This window comes from Mustela putorius, unplaced genomic scaffold, assembly GCF_011764305.1.
Source record: "Mustela putorius furo isolate JIRA1106 unplaced genomic scaffold, ASM1176430v1.1 tig00000095_pilon_pilon_pilon, whole genome shotgun sequence".
NCBI classification, from domain to species: Eukaryota; Metazoa; Chordata; class Mammalia; order Carnivora; family Mustelidae; genus Mustela; species Mustela putorius.
In genome coordinates, this window is record NW_025421280.1 from 25,219,818 (window position 1) to 25,235,261 (window position 15,444).

The window sequence follows — 15,444 nt, forward strand, 5'->3', positions numbered from 1 at the left end:
TGGAGATGGTACCAGGTCCTTAAGGCAGCGCCCAGAGTCGGTTCGTGGCATGGAGAACTACGCAGCAGGGAGAACAGCCTAGAGAGGTGCTCCCTGAGCAGAACAACTTGTGCAAGGAAGCCGGGTATGAAAGCGCACACGCTGCCCAAGTTCATGTGCCTAGAGGTCCAAGCCGCGGAAACTAACACATCGCCATAAACCCAGAATGGTCAGTCCCTCTGGGGAGAGAGCAAGTTGTAGGAAGAATACTCACTAGAATCCCAACATTTAAAAAGCAGCAAGGGTCTTCCTTGCTGTATCGTAGACCTCCGCTGCTCTGGCTGTTGGAGGTCGGAAGTTCAAGGACAGGCTGCCCATCAGAGGAGCCTCCACCTTCCTCGGGAGCCACCGGCTGGCCAGGCAGGGACTCAGGGGGAAACCAGAGTAGTGAACTCATTTTGGCTTCAAGGAAGATTTCCACTAGCAATTCCACTTCTCATCTCTTTATATGTAGGTATCAAGCCTTTTCTTACCTGACACCATACCAGGCACTGTTCAAAGTCTATCATTATTATTAACTAATTTAGCATGCTACCTTTTCCATTTATCCAAACCTCTGGGAACGTCTACCAGTGCCCCCTTTATCAAGCATTTACTATGTGGCAGATAGGAAGCTATCACTTCATTCTCACATGAGCCCTTGGGAGGCAGATATGTTGTTTCCATTATGGATTAGGCAACAGAGGCTCAGAGAGGTTCAGTGACTTGTCCAAGGTCACACAGCTCAGTGGTAGAGCTGAGCTCTAAAGCCAGCTCTAGCACTTCTCCAAGCACCAGGCTGAGACAGGTGTAGTGACCACTTTGAACCAAACAACCTTTCCAGACAGGTATTTTAGGCTTCAACTGCGGCATAATAAATCAGAATCTCTAGCCTTAGACCCACCTGAGCAGTGGAGTATATCCCACAGAGGTTGTTCGAAAGGAATCCTGACCCCCATCCGGCACTACAGAGCCAGACTCCATGCTCTGCACACAGTAGGCAGTAGGGCCCATCTGTAGATGGAAGGAAACCTGCCTGCCTGGCTTCCTCTTCCTCCAAGAAGTCTGGAGGCGCTACCGAGTCCCTCCCTCCCTTCCAGTCTCTGGACAAACAGCATTTTTCCTCCTCTGGGAAGTCCTCCCGGACCACCCCAGCCTACCCCCGCGGTACTGCTCACCCTTTTGCTTTGCCTTAGTTGCCTTCCTCGTGTCTCAGTCTTTTATATGGACCAAAATGAACCATATGAAATTGTCTTCTCTGTAGGTCAACAGTGGTTGAAAATGGGACCTTTTATCCCGGCCAGTTTAAGCATTTCCCTCCCCGGATGTCAATTCCCACAAGGGTTGGGATGTCTACGTGTGGCTCACAGCCCGTCCCCAGATGAAGCCCCGCACCTAGGAGGCACCCAGGAAACGATGGGTAGATGTTTGGGAGAACCTGACGGCTCCGGAACAGCCGCGCAACAACACGCGGGCCCCAAGGTGGAGCCGGAGGGCCCCGGACACCACCCCTGGCCCCGCCGTCCCAGGCGCAATCCCGGGCGCCTTCCCGGCGGCGGCGGCGGCGGCCCGGCGGGGCGGGGTGGGGCTCGCCGTCATCCATTTACCAGCCTCGCCCCTCCAGCCGGCGCACGTTAATGAGATTAGCAATTAAAAAGCGAGTGAGCAGCCGCGGCTGAGGCGCGCGGGGCCACCCCCAGGCCGAGCGGGCGGGTCGTCCGGGCTGCGGCGCTCCGAAGCAGCCCCACGCGGCGCCCGAGGGGGAGCCGGCGCCCAGTTCGCGGCCATGGAGAAGTCGCGTCCGCTGTGGGCCAACCCGCTGCAGTTCGTCTTCGCCTGCATCTCGTACGCCGTGGGCCTGGGCAACGTGTGGCGCTTCCCCTACCTGTGCCAGATGTACGGCGGAGGTGAGTGCGGTCCGTGCGGGAGCCCCGACTCCAGGCCGGTAAACTGAGGATCGCCGCGAGCGAGGGGCACGGGGAGTGCAGAGCCGGCCGTCCCGGACCCAGCACATCCCTATCCGCCGCCGAGCTGTTCTCCAAAACCGCCCTCCCGCGGCCTCTGCAACGCCCCAGCCCCAGCCCCAGCCCCAGCCCAGCGGCCGCCGAGCCTCCTCCGCACCCGGGCTCAGTGGGCCTCAGGAGGCTCCGGACTGTCCCCCCCCCCCCGCCCGGGCAAGAGGCTGACTTCTAGGGAGTAAAGCTGACATTTAAGTGTAAAAAGTGAGCAGGGAGTTGTCTTCTTCAACAGAAACTCCTGCTACAGTTTTCAGATATGAAACATATTCCCAGCAGTTTGGTTTGAAGCCAGTTAAAAGGGTCTTGAGCAATTCTTTAAGTTGTTTTTTTTTTTTTTTTTTAATTATTATTAAAACACTGCTTTGGGTTTGGAGCCAGAGATGGCAGGAAAGGCAAATCATTCTGTTTCTAATTTTTTCTTTTAGTTTTTTGGTTTTGTTTTCTTTTTTGTTATTGTTTTTGGTTTTTTGGTTTGGTTTTACAAATGTTTCCTCTTCTCCTGTGAAGCATCAGGGCACATTTACTAGATAGACCCACCCATGCCCATCATAGTCCCTGTTTAACATTGTGGGGAGCTTGGAAACACCTTAGTGACAGGCTAGGGAGTCTCTCTGCAGGCCAGCCTATCGTTTTGTAAGGCAGTGTGGCGAGAGGGCTTGGAAGTCTCAGCATTAAACAAGAGTTTTCTTCCTTGGTTCCATTTCTAGAATTCTACCCAGAGGAAGTTATCAGAGGTCTGACCAAGGGTGACGATGGAAGCTCAGTCTCAAGTCTTTTAATAAGAGTAAAATGTTAGAAACTTCCCAAGCCCTCAAGGAAAGGGATTTAGTCCAATAAGTTATGGAACGTCGGTGTGCGGCCGCTGGGATGGAGTTTCCAGAAACTTTCATAGGCGTTTTCTCCTATCGTCTATTCAGTGGAGGGAGGGGAAGTTAGATTCAAAACTGTACAGAAGGGGTGGTCTTAGCTATGTTTAGAAATAGGTCAGGAAAAGAGAATGAGAACAAAAAATACACCAAAATGTTAACAGTAGTTAGCTCAGGGTGGTTTTTCTTTGCCTTGGACTGTGTGTGTGTGTGTGAGATGATTCCTATAATCAGGAATGTATTTTCACCATAAAGGACAATAAAAGATGTTAGACCAAAGTATTAACAAGATTTAACCCATTGAAGAAGGACCAAGACCTAAAGTACTGCTCCCCTGAGCCTCCCCTCACCTGTTCAAAAAAAAGAAAAGCTGGCAAAAGGTTAACTCTCTTGATTCCTTTTTTCATTCGAAGGACATAAACACATCATAATTATGGGAAGGGTATGCTTTGCCATGTGGTATCATGGCTTCATAGCTGACTTTTCAAAGAATTGCTCGTCAGGATGAGATTTCTGGGTCCTTCTGTGCTCAGCACACCTACTGCCCACAATACCTTTGTCTTGGCTGTGTGGTTTCCACCCCTCGGGCCAGGTGAGCCCCATGGTCACGTGACTGTTAATTCCTTGTTTCTAACACCACCCCCTGAATAGCCCCGCAGGTGACTTGGGTTGGGTGGAGTAATTCTGAAATTGTATATGTGTAGGGAGTTGCTAGGGGAACCGCAGGACCTTCAGGACCCGGAAGAGGAAAGAAGAAATCCTGTATCTGGTATAGGGTATACTCGGGCTGGCTGGGCTGGGTGGGTGGAGAGAGATGGAGGATGGCCAATGGATGGGTAGACACCAAGGAGAGAGGCAGGATTGGTGGCTCGCTGGGTCCGGGATGGGCAGAAATAGGCTGGGCAGGTGGCACGTTCTCAAGGTGTAAGTATCTACAGAGTCAAGACCCAGCGTCTTATCCTGGCCCAGTCAGGGCTTCATCACCTGACACCTGCTCCTCTTTCCACCCCATTTCTGCCTGCTCATCTGCCAGCCCCACCGAATGTTCTAGACTATTCTGGACATTTCTATGTCAGCGAATGCCTACTCTCTGCCTGCACACTTTGCACGAACTGTTTGCACCAAAAAGTATTGCTTGGACTGCTGAGCGGGATCTGTTAGAAACGCGTGGGGTACATGAGGTGGGGGTGCGGGTGGTTTTCCCTGAGCCTTTCCCTGTCCAGGGGTGTTGCCTATTAATAAGTGATTTATGTGGCCCAAAAGCCGGGCCATTTGCAGACCCATTCTTCACCTAAAGCTAAAGGGTAAACCAACCACATCATGAAAGTCTCCGGAGGAGGGTTTTTCTCAACAGCACCATGACCCGCCGCCTACAGCCAACAAAGGGCTTATTTATAAACTACAGGGCCAAGTTGTGCCAAAATACTTCCCAGAATAAAGAGGATTAGGGATCCGTGCTCCTTTCCACGGGGCTGGCTCTGCGCGGAAAGTGGGGTGGGGGCTGTGTCCTTCCTTTGTCCAAGCCAGGTTCCAGCACAAGGAATGTTAATTCTGAAGATTACGTTTCGGGTACCAGCCGCCTCTGCGCAGCATGCCGGCGCTAGAAGAAAAATAGCCCAGAACCTCTTCTAGAACGAGTCAGCGGCCCTCGGTGACCGTGTCAGCGTCCAAGGCACTGTTGTTCTGGAAGAAATCTGGGATGTGAATGCATGGGTTCTCCCATGGAGAAAAGAAATGCACCAGCAACTGCTTTTTACACAAACGTGCTAGAGTCGTGGAAGAGACGCCGACAGATGGGGAACAGTTGTGTGGCCAATGGCAACGTGGTTGATTTTTCTCCTAAGTTTTGTCTCTGTTATATGGGATCTGTGAAGAGGAGGAAGTCGGAGGACTCCTGCCTGCATGGGTTTGATGACTCTCAGATGGGCTGTCCCACTTCCCACTCAAAGCCCCCTTTGCTCCTCTCTGGTGCTTAGAGCATAGCCTTCCCATGATCCTGATAAATGACAGGTCTCTGGCCACTGCCCTCAGAGATTCTGACTCAGGCACCTGCCATGAGGCGGTGGGGGCAGGATCTGCCCTTCTAGCAAGGTGCTAAGTGGTGCTGATGCTGCTGGTCCTTGGAGCACACCTTAGAGGTCAGGGGTGTTCTCATGCTGCCCCCAGGCCAGCAGCTGCTGGGAGTGAGGTAGCAGGATGCTGGGAAAACATGGAGCAGCCGGCTTTTGATAGGAGAAGTAAGACCTAACTTGGAGCATCTGATGATTACTGCTGTGTAAATATTCCCACCATGGCTGACTTCACACACTCATGTCCTGGGACACGTCCCACCATGAGGTCCCGGGATGCAGGGCTGGCCGCAGTGTGTGCAGGGGGCTCCCGTGAGCTGGTCTCAGCTGGCCCTGCATGCCCCTGCAGCCACAGCCCTCCCAGCCAGCGCCTGCCCCCCGGGGCAGAGCCTCAGCAGCTCAGCACGCAGATGGACAGGTGGGTGGCACCTGCTGTGGCTCGCCATTCAGTGTGTGCGCGTGCGTGTGTGATCGATGAATGCTCGTTCGTGTTTCTGCAGTTCTCCTCAGTGGGATGGAAACCTGAGGTTCAGGGGCTGTAGTGCATCGAGCCCATAAAATTTCCAAAGTCCACTCCAGATAGTAGGTGAGAGCATGTGCTTTGTGCGTCCCTCGAGAAGCCCTGACTGCTGCTGCTGCTGCTGCTGCTACTACTGGGGCTTCTAGACAAGGTGCTGGGAACCGGCTGGTCTGGGCTCTTGGCCACAGGCCTTCAATGTCTTCCTCCCAGCACCCCTGCAGTCGTTCCTGTCTGTCCTACTCAGAGATGGGAGACAAGTCCAGGGAAGAAAAGGGGGCTTGTGGAGGTGGAGCTGGGGCTTAGGCCATTTCCCTCAGGAAACTGAACCGTCCCAGGACCCCCTGGGGTTGGGGTTTCCTGTTCTGATAAAGGCAAGACCAGAAGTGACTCCTGCAGAGGCCTGGGCCTCCCCCACCCCCACCCCACCTCCTGCCCCTCCCCAGGACAGGACTAACCCTGCCTGGCTCAGGGCCCTTCCCCACATGGCCTGTGACATTCAACCACAGCTTCCCCTGCACACCAGAGGGGGGCTGGCCAAGCACCTGCTGTCTGCTGTGTCCACGCAAGAAAAGCCCTTGACACTTGCAGGCCAGCCCGCTCTCTCCACTCCTGCCCTTCCCCCAAATGTCAGTGCCTACCCCCTCCCAGAGGGGATACCCCCACTCCTCGCCTTTTCTAGGACACCCCCTACTCCTTAATTTAAAAGTGTCTGTAAAGCCGTGTCTTAACCATGCAGGGCACCGTGGACTCGGACGTGGCTCACCCCGGTCCCCGCACCACCCCGATGGGGAAGAAAGGCCCCCAACCAGATCACAGCATCCACCTGCCAGCGGGGAAGCCTCTAGAAGCCCCCCAAGAGCTGAACCACATGCTGATATCTGGGTCCCACCCCCAAATCCTGAGTTGGTCTCACTCCTGTCCTTACCAGGAGGCATATTAAAGCTCCCCAGGGGGTCCTGCTGTGCCATAGGGAGGAGAACCACCATCTGAGATCCTTCCCCAAGCAGACACGATCCTAGAACATTAAACAGTCAACAAGGCAAACCTCTTAGGAGTTTAATTTCAGTTCTTCAACAAGCATGGATTGAGAATCTACTGCTGCCGGGGACAAAGATGGTCATCACCCTGGAGGATGCGACAGCATGGGAAGGTGTCTTCCACAGGGAGGGGCGTCCAGGGGGCTCTTCAGGAGGCCTGACCAAGTGCCTCAGCAGGAAGGACTAACTGCCCGGGAGATTTAGGGACAGGATCATTCTGGGCAGAAGAAACCATGTGTGAAAACAACACAGAAGGGTGTACATCTGAGGGAAACGGCTGGAAACTCCACGTGGCCGGGACGTCTGCGGTGGGGACCCGGCAGGAGGGCACACAAGGAACAGTCCAACAGGAATGCAGACAGAAGGGCCTCGACGAGCAGGTTGGCAAGATGGAACCGGCATAGCGAAGCCAAGGTTCCAGGCGGGGAAGGGGCACCTTCCGACCTTACAGAGCCTACGGACGGACCGGATGGACTGATGGATGCCAGGACCGGGTTCACCAGGGAGGCCGGTGCAGGGATACTGCTGGCGGAGGGGCTGGGCAGGGGGTTGGACGAGCAACTGCAAGTTCTAGAACAAGGTGGGAGACAGGATAAGCGGGACTTCCGTTTTTCTTACTTGTGTTTCTGTTCTTTGTTCCCAAAAGTTGATTGGAGTCCACTCGACATAGACTTTTCTGGGAAAGTGGAGATGGGAGGGAGTGACTGAGGAGGAGGCAGGCCATGTATGGGGTTGGGTGTGCAGAGAACAGGACTGCGCTCCTCAGAGGGTGGTCCCTGGACAGCAGCTTCTGCATCACCTAGGAAATTGGGTTCTGGACTCCTTAAACACATAGGGGTGTGTGCACACACACACATCCCATAAAGGAAAAGATCAGGGTAAAAAGTCCCTGTGTGGTTTTGGAGAAACAAAGGCATGGAAGTGGAAAGATGGCGTGAGTTTGAAAGCCTGAGCTAACTGCCCCTGAAAGTGGCTGCCTCTGGCTGTTTGGTGTCTTTGTGGGTCTCAAAGGACAGAGCCGAGATTTGCGGAGATAAATTTCATACAGAGAGGAGTTTCTCTTGTAGGGAGCTTCTTGGGTGTAGCAAACAGATACGGTACTGGCTGTGATCATTAGAAAAATAAGTAGCGGGGTACCTGGGTGCCTCTGCCTTCAGCTCAGGTCATGATCTCAGGGTCCTGGGATTGAGCCCCACATCAGGCTCTCTGCTCAGCAGGGAGCCTGCTTCCTCCCCACTGCCCTGTCTGCCTCTCTGCCTACTCGTGATCTCTATCAAAGAAATAAATAAAACCTTAGGAGAAGAAAAAGAAGTAGCGACATGTTCTAGAAGACGTATTCTTTTTTTTTAAAGATTTTATTTATTTATTTATTTATTTATTTGTCAGAGAGAGAGAGAGAGGAGCGAGAGTGAGCACAAGCAGACAGAGTGGTAGGCAGAGGCAGAGGGAGAAGCAGGCTTCCGGCCGAGCAAGGAGCCCAATGCGGGACTCGATCCTAGGACGCTGAGATCATGACCTGAGCCGAAGGCAGCCGCTTAACCAGCTGAGCCACCCAGGCGTCCCTAGAAGACGTATTCTTGTGTGTGTGTGTACGCACACACACTTGTACACACACATTGGGTCATAAATGTAAGAATACATGTTCATGGTAGAAAATTTGGAAAATAGAGAAATACATAAAGAAATGAAATACCAAATCACCCCAATTCCAGTAGCCAAAAAGTCATGACTGTTCGATCTGGAGGCGTATTTTATTTTATTTTATTTTTTTTATTTTTAAAGATTTTATTTATTTATTTGAGAGACAGAGATCACAAGTAGGCAGAGAGAGGCAGAGAGAGAGAGGAGGAAGCAGGCTCCCCACTGAGCAGAGAGCCCAATGCGGGGCTCGATCCCAGGACTCTGGGATCACGACCTGAGCTGAAGGCAGAGGCTTTAACCCACTGAGCCACCCAGGCGCCCCTGGAGGCATATTTTATATGTAATTCCATATCTTAATGATTTTACTTTCCCTGTGACAATCAGGGATTGTTTCCAAAATCATTTAATTCTTGACTCTCTTTGAAGCTGTGAACTCACATGGCCCTTCAAGATTCCATTTACAGACGTAGCACTAACTAATTTGCCCATTCTCCGGGGTGGTATGGGACTTGAGCTCACAAACCTTGCAGGCTAGATGTCTGGGTAGTAAGTACATTCTCAAGAGTTTTGCCTCGGACTAGTAGGGCTCCCGGCATGGAGGGTAGAGACCCAGCCCTGCGTCCCCCGCTGATGACTAATGTCTCCGGCCAGCTGTTGACCCTCCGGAGGGGGCACCAGAGCTCCTTCTGGGAAGTCAGTCCTTTTTACAGACATGAGCCCACTTATCCTTGTGAATGAGCGGCTGGGGCTGCCTGACGGGCTTGCTGAGAAGGTGAAACCCTCGGGGGTGGGCTTCCCGGGTGAGAGGGTCTAGGCTTTCCCCTGCTGTCAAAGGCTGCTGTGTCCCTGGGTCCTCTCCTCCCCGCCTTTCTCATGATCTGGCAGGCAGTCAGGTCCGGGCTGGTCACCTGCAGACGGGGCTGAACGACCCGAGTGTTCTGTGGGGCGAATCCTGCAGGCAGGGACACTCTGAGCTGCACGGTTCCCAGGAGCCCACCACTGTGGCTCTCTGCTCCGTGGGACCTGGTAACTCATAAAACTTTTTCTTTGCTTACAAAAGTTTTTTTTTTTTAATGTTTACTGGGAACGAGAGAGTCCTTTCTGTGAACACAGCTAGGGAAACATCTGGTGGAATTTGTTGTTGCAGCTGCTCTGTCCACAGCCATCTCTCCTGCTTGGATCTTTCTAGAGACCCAGGAGATGCACTTGCTGCCCTGCCTTACCCTCTTTCGTTTCCGCTGTATCCTCTTCCCCGGGATACGGGGTCATTTTTCACTTTTTACTTAAAACCCGCATTGGCTTTAAATTCGTTTGCCCTATTTTTTTCATCTTCATAAAATCTTTTTTCTCCTTAAATTGTCCTTTCTTCCTCGTGGCCCTGACGCTCTTCCTTAAGTGCTATGTTCTCTCGGCTCTTAGAGACCGGCTTCTAGAAGCTGGCTACAGATTTCTTCTGTGCGTCCTGGCAAATTGCTTTCAGAGGAAAGCATGTATTTGCTTGAGAAACCTTTAGAGGAGCCCTTGTGTCTTGATCTGCGGTGTATTATCCGGGGGTCAAACCCTGCCTTGGAACGCTCACCCTTCCTGAGGCAGAGGGGAAGGCCAGTATAGACTTGCCCCAGGTCCAGATTACCTAATTGCAGCCACAAAATAAAGCGAGAGTTCAAAGGAACCGTCTATGAAATTTTACGGGTTTAACAACGTGATGGTTTTAGCAACCATGACGAACTTTCCCAGATCACTCCTGTCATCTCTCTCTGCTAAGAGCTTCACAAATTGCCCACCCACGTTGAACCACCCACAAAACCACTTACCATCCAGCAGCCATTCAGCAAACACTCACTGAACGTGCATTTACTCTGTATCGGGCCCCGTGGTGGGAACTGGAGATTCCACGGTGGGCCAGGCAGACCCCGTCTCCGCACTTGAGAGCTGTTTTGAGAAGTGGGAGTGAGTAGAGCAGTCACTGTGAGGGGGACACCCCCACTTAGCTTTGGGTGATGTGGAGAGGCTCCTGGAGGAAGCTATGTGCGTAGAAGATCCAGAGCGAGCCTGAGGGACTCTGTCCTGCATCCACCAGATACCACTGTGCGGGGCTCTCTGCTCTGTTCCGAGCAGACCGGCGAGCGAGGGCATCCCTGCTGTGGGGAGCTAGGCAGCAGGCGGACGCTGGAATTACAGCATCATGTCACAGGAGTTACTGCTCAGAAAGTCCAGTGGGGTGAGAAGTTGGAGGGTCTCTCTGGTGCGGGGGCCATGGTCGCTCAGGCAGACCGGGAAGGCCCCTCTGAGTGGGGGCAGGTTGGGTAGAGAAATGAGAGAAGGAAAAAGAAAGCATTGCAGGCAGAGGGCTGGACCCGTGGGAAGGGCCACGGGGCTGCAGGGGCTTGAGGGAGGCCTCCAGCCTGGAGAGGAGAGCGGAACCCTGGGTCTCAGAGCCTCAGAGGCCGTGGGAAGGAGTGTGGGTGTTATTCTAGGTGTGAGAAGAAGCCAAGTAGGCTTTAACCAGATTATGTGTGGGAAGGGCAGAGAGGGGACACAGTTGGACGATCAGCTGTCAGGAGGGAACTGTGGAGTGGACGGACACCAGGAAGACCAGCCCCGGGACACGAGGGTGCTCGCTGGGGAGGTGGCTGTAAGAGCTCTCCAGGCTTGGAGCTGTCTTTGTATCTCAGCGTAGAATTGTCCTCTGTGACTAACCATTCATTCCCCACACCCAGGGTTGTGCAGATGCACATAGGCCCGTGCCACCTGACCTATCTCGGCACCCCAGAGCCCTCTGAAGCTTAAGGACGTAGAAGGAATGATGGAATTCGAGGGTCGCCCGTCGGCAGCCAGCGCGACGACGGGTGTCTCCCACAAGAATCCTTAGGGGCTGCTCAGTCTGGCGGGCAGGGGTCTGATGGGAAGCAGGAGGGTGACCTCAGCTCAAAATACTTCCCCAACAAATTCACATCATCATTTCCAAGGGGGCAAACCCGTAACTTTCCGCAGAGAAACCTGGCAGAGCCTACCTTGACCAAGTGAGCCAAGTGAACCCACCCGAGAGCGGGGCAAGGCGGCATCATGTGCCCCTGGACAAAGACCCAGGTGGCTTCGGTGTTCCTGCCAAAACCCAAAGCAGGGGACATTCCACAGAAGAACTGGTTAGGATTCTCTGGCAGGTCAAGGTCGTGAAAGACCAGGAGAGCTCGAGAGGCTGTCCCAGTGTGAAGCTGAGTGAGGGGATCCAGCCCGAGACACCACGCGTGATGGTGAGGCCGGGGGAAGGATGGGGGTGGGGGAATTGGTCAAATCGCAGGAAGGTCTGCGGGTTGATATTTTGTTTGTTTGTTTGTTTGATAAAGAGAGATCACAAGCAGGCAGAGAGGCAGGCAGAAAGAACGGGAAGCAGGCTCCCCACCAAGCAGAGAGCCCGATGCGGGGCTCGATCCCAGGACCCCGAGACCATAACCCGAGCCATGAAGGCAGAGGCTCAACCCACTGAAGCACCCAGGTGACCCAGGTCTGTGGGTTAAATCCTTAAGCTGCTGCCGTGTCACTCTCCTGGTTCTCCTTGCCCTGGGATTATGCAAGAGAATGTCCTCCCTTTTAGGAGCTGTGTGATGAAGGATTGAGAGGTAAAAAGGGGGAGGGGGGGGAAAAAACGAAGTAGTACGTAGAGCAGTGAATTCTTTCTCGCAGTTCTGTGGGTGCCTGGGGATTTCTCCAGGCTTCATCAGGCCTGGCTCTTGTGGGGATGTCCGCCTGCAAGTCCTCCCACGTGGGCACTCGGCATGGAGTTCAGTGGGCCATCGGTTCTCCTCCTGTGGCTTCTCTTCCCCAGGTCTGCTCATACTAAGGCAGGATTAGAGGAGAGAAGTCCGTGGAAGAGGGGTGGTCAGTGGACTCATTTTCAAACTGATCACAAAACTAATTTTTCTTTTCTTGAGATAAACAGGAAAGTACACTTTTTTTTTTTTTTGGTGTCCATTCTAAGAATTTTGATAAATGTTTGGTTGCGTTACCACCACCGCAGTAATGCCCCTTAGAGTCAGCCCTTCCTTTCCCAACCCCCAGCAACCACAGATCTGTTTTCAGTCCCTATGGGGTTGCTGTTTTCCAGAATGTCCTATAAGGAGAATCATACAGTGCGGAGCCTTTCAAATCTGGCATCTTTATCTTAGCATAACACTTCTGAGAGTCTGTGGTGCTCTAGCGTGGATTAGTAGTTTGTTCCTTTTTGCTGGCTGAGTAGTATTTCATTGTATGGATGTACCACAACTTACTTGTCCACTCACCCAATGGAGAACCACTAAGTTGTTTGTAATTTGTGAGGATTCTGAACAGAGCTGCTATAAACATTCATGCAGAGGTTTTGATGCGAATGTTGTCGCTTCTCTAGAGGAAACATGTAGGGGTATGACGGCCGGGGCACACAGGAAGAATGTGCTTAACTTTATGAGAAACTGGCAAACCCCTTTCCAGAGGGGCTGCACCACCTTCCAGGCCAGCAGCAATGCCCGGGAGTGCCCCCAGGTCCTCGCCAGCACTCAATATAGTCAGCCTGGTTTATTTTAGCCATCCTGATAGGTGTGCAGTGGCATCTCACCATGATCCGTATGCTTATTTTCACAATGAACACCGACATGGAGCATCTTTTCATGAGCTCATTTGCCATTCGTATATTTTCTTTGCTGAAACGTCTGTTCAGATCTTTTGCACTTTTTTTGAATGGGTACTTCGTTTGCTCATTGTTCAGTTTGGAGAGTCCTTTACAAATTCTAGATGCTGTCTTTTTCAGATTTGTGTTTTGCACATGTTTCTCCCAGTCTTGAGCTTGCCTTTTTCATTTTGCTACCTGTGTCTGTCACAGCACAATTTGAAGATGAAATCTGACTTACCATGGCCATCCTTCATAGATAGTGCTCTTGAGGCGGTAGGTGAGAAATCTTTGCCTAGCCTGCGGTCAGAAAGTTTTTCTCCTGGGCCATCTTCTAGAAGTTTTCTAGTTTTGAGTTGTGCTTATGGGTCTGTGATCCCTTTTGAGGTATGGGGGGGGTTCTAAAATGTGAGATACGGGTTGAGGTTCATCTTTTTCTGCATCGGTGTTCAGTTCTAACACCACTTGAAAATCTTTTTAAAAAGATTTCATTTATTTATTTATTTGATGGGGGGTGGGCACAACCTGGGGGGGATGGTGTGGCGGCAGACGGGGAGAGGAAGAAGCAGACTCCCTGCCAAGCAGGGAGCCCAGTGCAGGGTTCGATCCCGGCGCCCTGGGATCATCGTCTGAGCTGAAGGCAGAGGCTTTAACCCACTGAGCCACCCAGGCACCCTCTAAAAACCATTTGTTGAGAAAACAGCTGCAGAGTGAACTCCTGGGGATCATGTGTTTGGGTAGTTGGAGGAGGGGAGGAGAGATAGAAATGTCCGATGGGCAGACCTCGAGTGCCCCTGTGACCCCACCTGGGCACCAGGTCTTGGATTTCCAGCCTCCCCATGGGCCGTGGGCCATCAGGCAGGCCCTGTCAGAGAGAAAATCTGCCATGGACCTTGCCAAGCCTCGTGTGGTTACTGTTTAACACCTTGGGTGCAAATGAGCTTTTCTTATGCCAGCGGAGGGTTTGAATGCTGTTCCAAGCAGGTGATGTCCATGCAACCTTTGTTGTTAGGTTTGTGGTGGGTGGGGGACCCCCCCCCAACAACCTCCGCCTCTTGAACTCCCTGCTCCAAGAAGAACCTGGGGAGATGCCAAAACATGTTGCTACAGGGCAGGATGCGAGCAGGGCCTGGCAGAGTCGTCAGCGCAGAGTCCAGAAGTGAGAGGGGAGCACGTGTCGTGGGCCCCAGTGTAAGTGGGGAGGACGGAGCCAGCAAGGTGAGGCCTGGTGGTGGTGGCATAGTCGGTGCCTTTCTCTCTGTGGTGGGCGATGGCCCTGCTTGCTCTCTGCTTGGTCTTGGTGCCAGCGATCCTCTTTCTGGGATTTCTGCCCCGAGGAAAGAACCGAACACGTGGGCCAGGCTGTGTCCCACTGCTCTGTTTAGGATGACAGAGGATGAAATGAGTCTGGGCATGTTTTCCTAGTGGAACGTCAGGCAGCTACCAGGGGGGTGATGCACATGGACATGCTGCGGTCGGGAGAGGGATCGTGAGATCCCACTGGGGGAGAAGAGGGACCTCAGGGTGTTGTGTGTACAGTGAAGGCATTGTTGCAAGCATTAGATGTTCACATAAGCATTTATATTTCATTCTTTGACCTGAACCCTTTTGCAACCGGTTCCTTCTGTAACCAGCCCTTAATCCCCACAGCTGTAGTGTCAGGGTTTTATGTTAATCAGGAGTCCTGCTCTCTTCTCCTCCTGGACCTTTTGTCAGGTCAATTGCCAAGGAGCTGGGTGCCCCGGAGGTGGAAGAGATGAGCAGGGCTTCAGAGAAGGAGGGAAGGAGGGGTGGGGCTCCCGGGAGAAGCAGCAGGGCAAGGCCCTGCGAGCAGGGGTGGAGGGAGCCCCCAGCAGGGGTTAGCAGTGGGCAGGGCTTCCAGAGCTCCGGCCACACCGCTGGCTCCCCGCTGTCCTCACAGGCATTCGTCCACTCACGGCTGCTCAGGGACCCGTGGGTTTTAAGTTTGTGTTGGTGATCGTACTCTTCATTAAAATAAAATGTTAGACCGAAGGCCCCCGCATAAAACAGATACACTACAATAGAGGTACTCTGTCAAAGAAGATGGTGGCTTGGGCTCTGTGTGTTGGGGACCCCTGGTCTCCCCACACATAACACACCAGGGCCCCTGCCTACGTCCTTGGTTGGTACAACAGAAGATGGACTAGGGTCTCTGGCAGAGGAGCTGGGGCAGCTGAGGCGTTGAGAAAGGCACTCCAGGGGCTTGGGACAGGGGCAGTTTTACTACCGGGGATGGAAGTATGTCAACGTTTTTTTTTTGTTTTTTTTATAAAAGATTTTATTTATTTATTTGATAGGCAGAGATCACAAGGAAGCAGAGAGGCAGGCAGAGAGAGAGAGAGAGAGGGAAGCAGGCTCCCTGCTGAGCAGACAACCCGATGTGGGACTCGATCCCAGGACCCAGAGATCATGACCTGAGCCGAAGGCAGCGGCTTAACCCACTGAGCCACCCAGGCGCCCCAGTCAATGTTTTAACGAACAAGTCCGCGTGTCATCCAGGGACACAGGGTTGAACAGATGGAGGGATAAGTAGAAGGATGGAAAGTGGGAAGCATGGACGGACGGATGGATGATGGATGGGTGGATGGGATGAGTGGTTGTTGAGTGGTTGG

General features: G+C 52.8%; 1 protein-coding gene across 3 annotated transcripts in view; it reads left to right on the forward strand.

The window, feature by feature from the left end:
- The first annotated feature begins 1,672 nt into the window (after nucleotides 1-1,672).
- SLC6A20 (solute carrier family 6 member 20) overlaps nucleotides 1,673-15,444 on the forward strand; it is a 33,635-nt gene continuing 19,863 nt past the window's right edge. Inside the window, exons 1-2 of one of the 3 annotated variants that reach the window (XM_045080876.1) lie at nucleotides 1,853-1,925; nucleotides 11,334-11,423. Coding sequence is in view for 1 of the 3 variants with exons in the window: in XM_004760818.3 (XP_004760875.1) it covers nucleotides 1,805-1,925 (121 nt within the window). In the remaining 2 variants the exon portion in view is untranslated. Of the gene's footprint in view, nucleotides 1,926-11,333; nucleotides 11,424-13,487; nucleotides 14,030-15,444 lie in introns of those variants that run through there. The other 2 variants (XM_004760818.3, XM_013060594.2) reach the window with 2 other exon arrangements.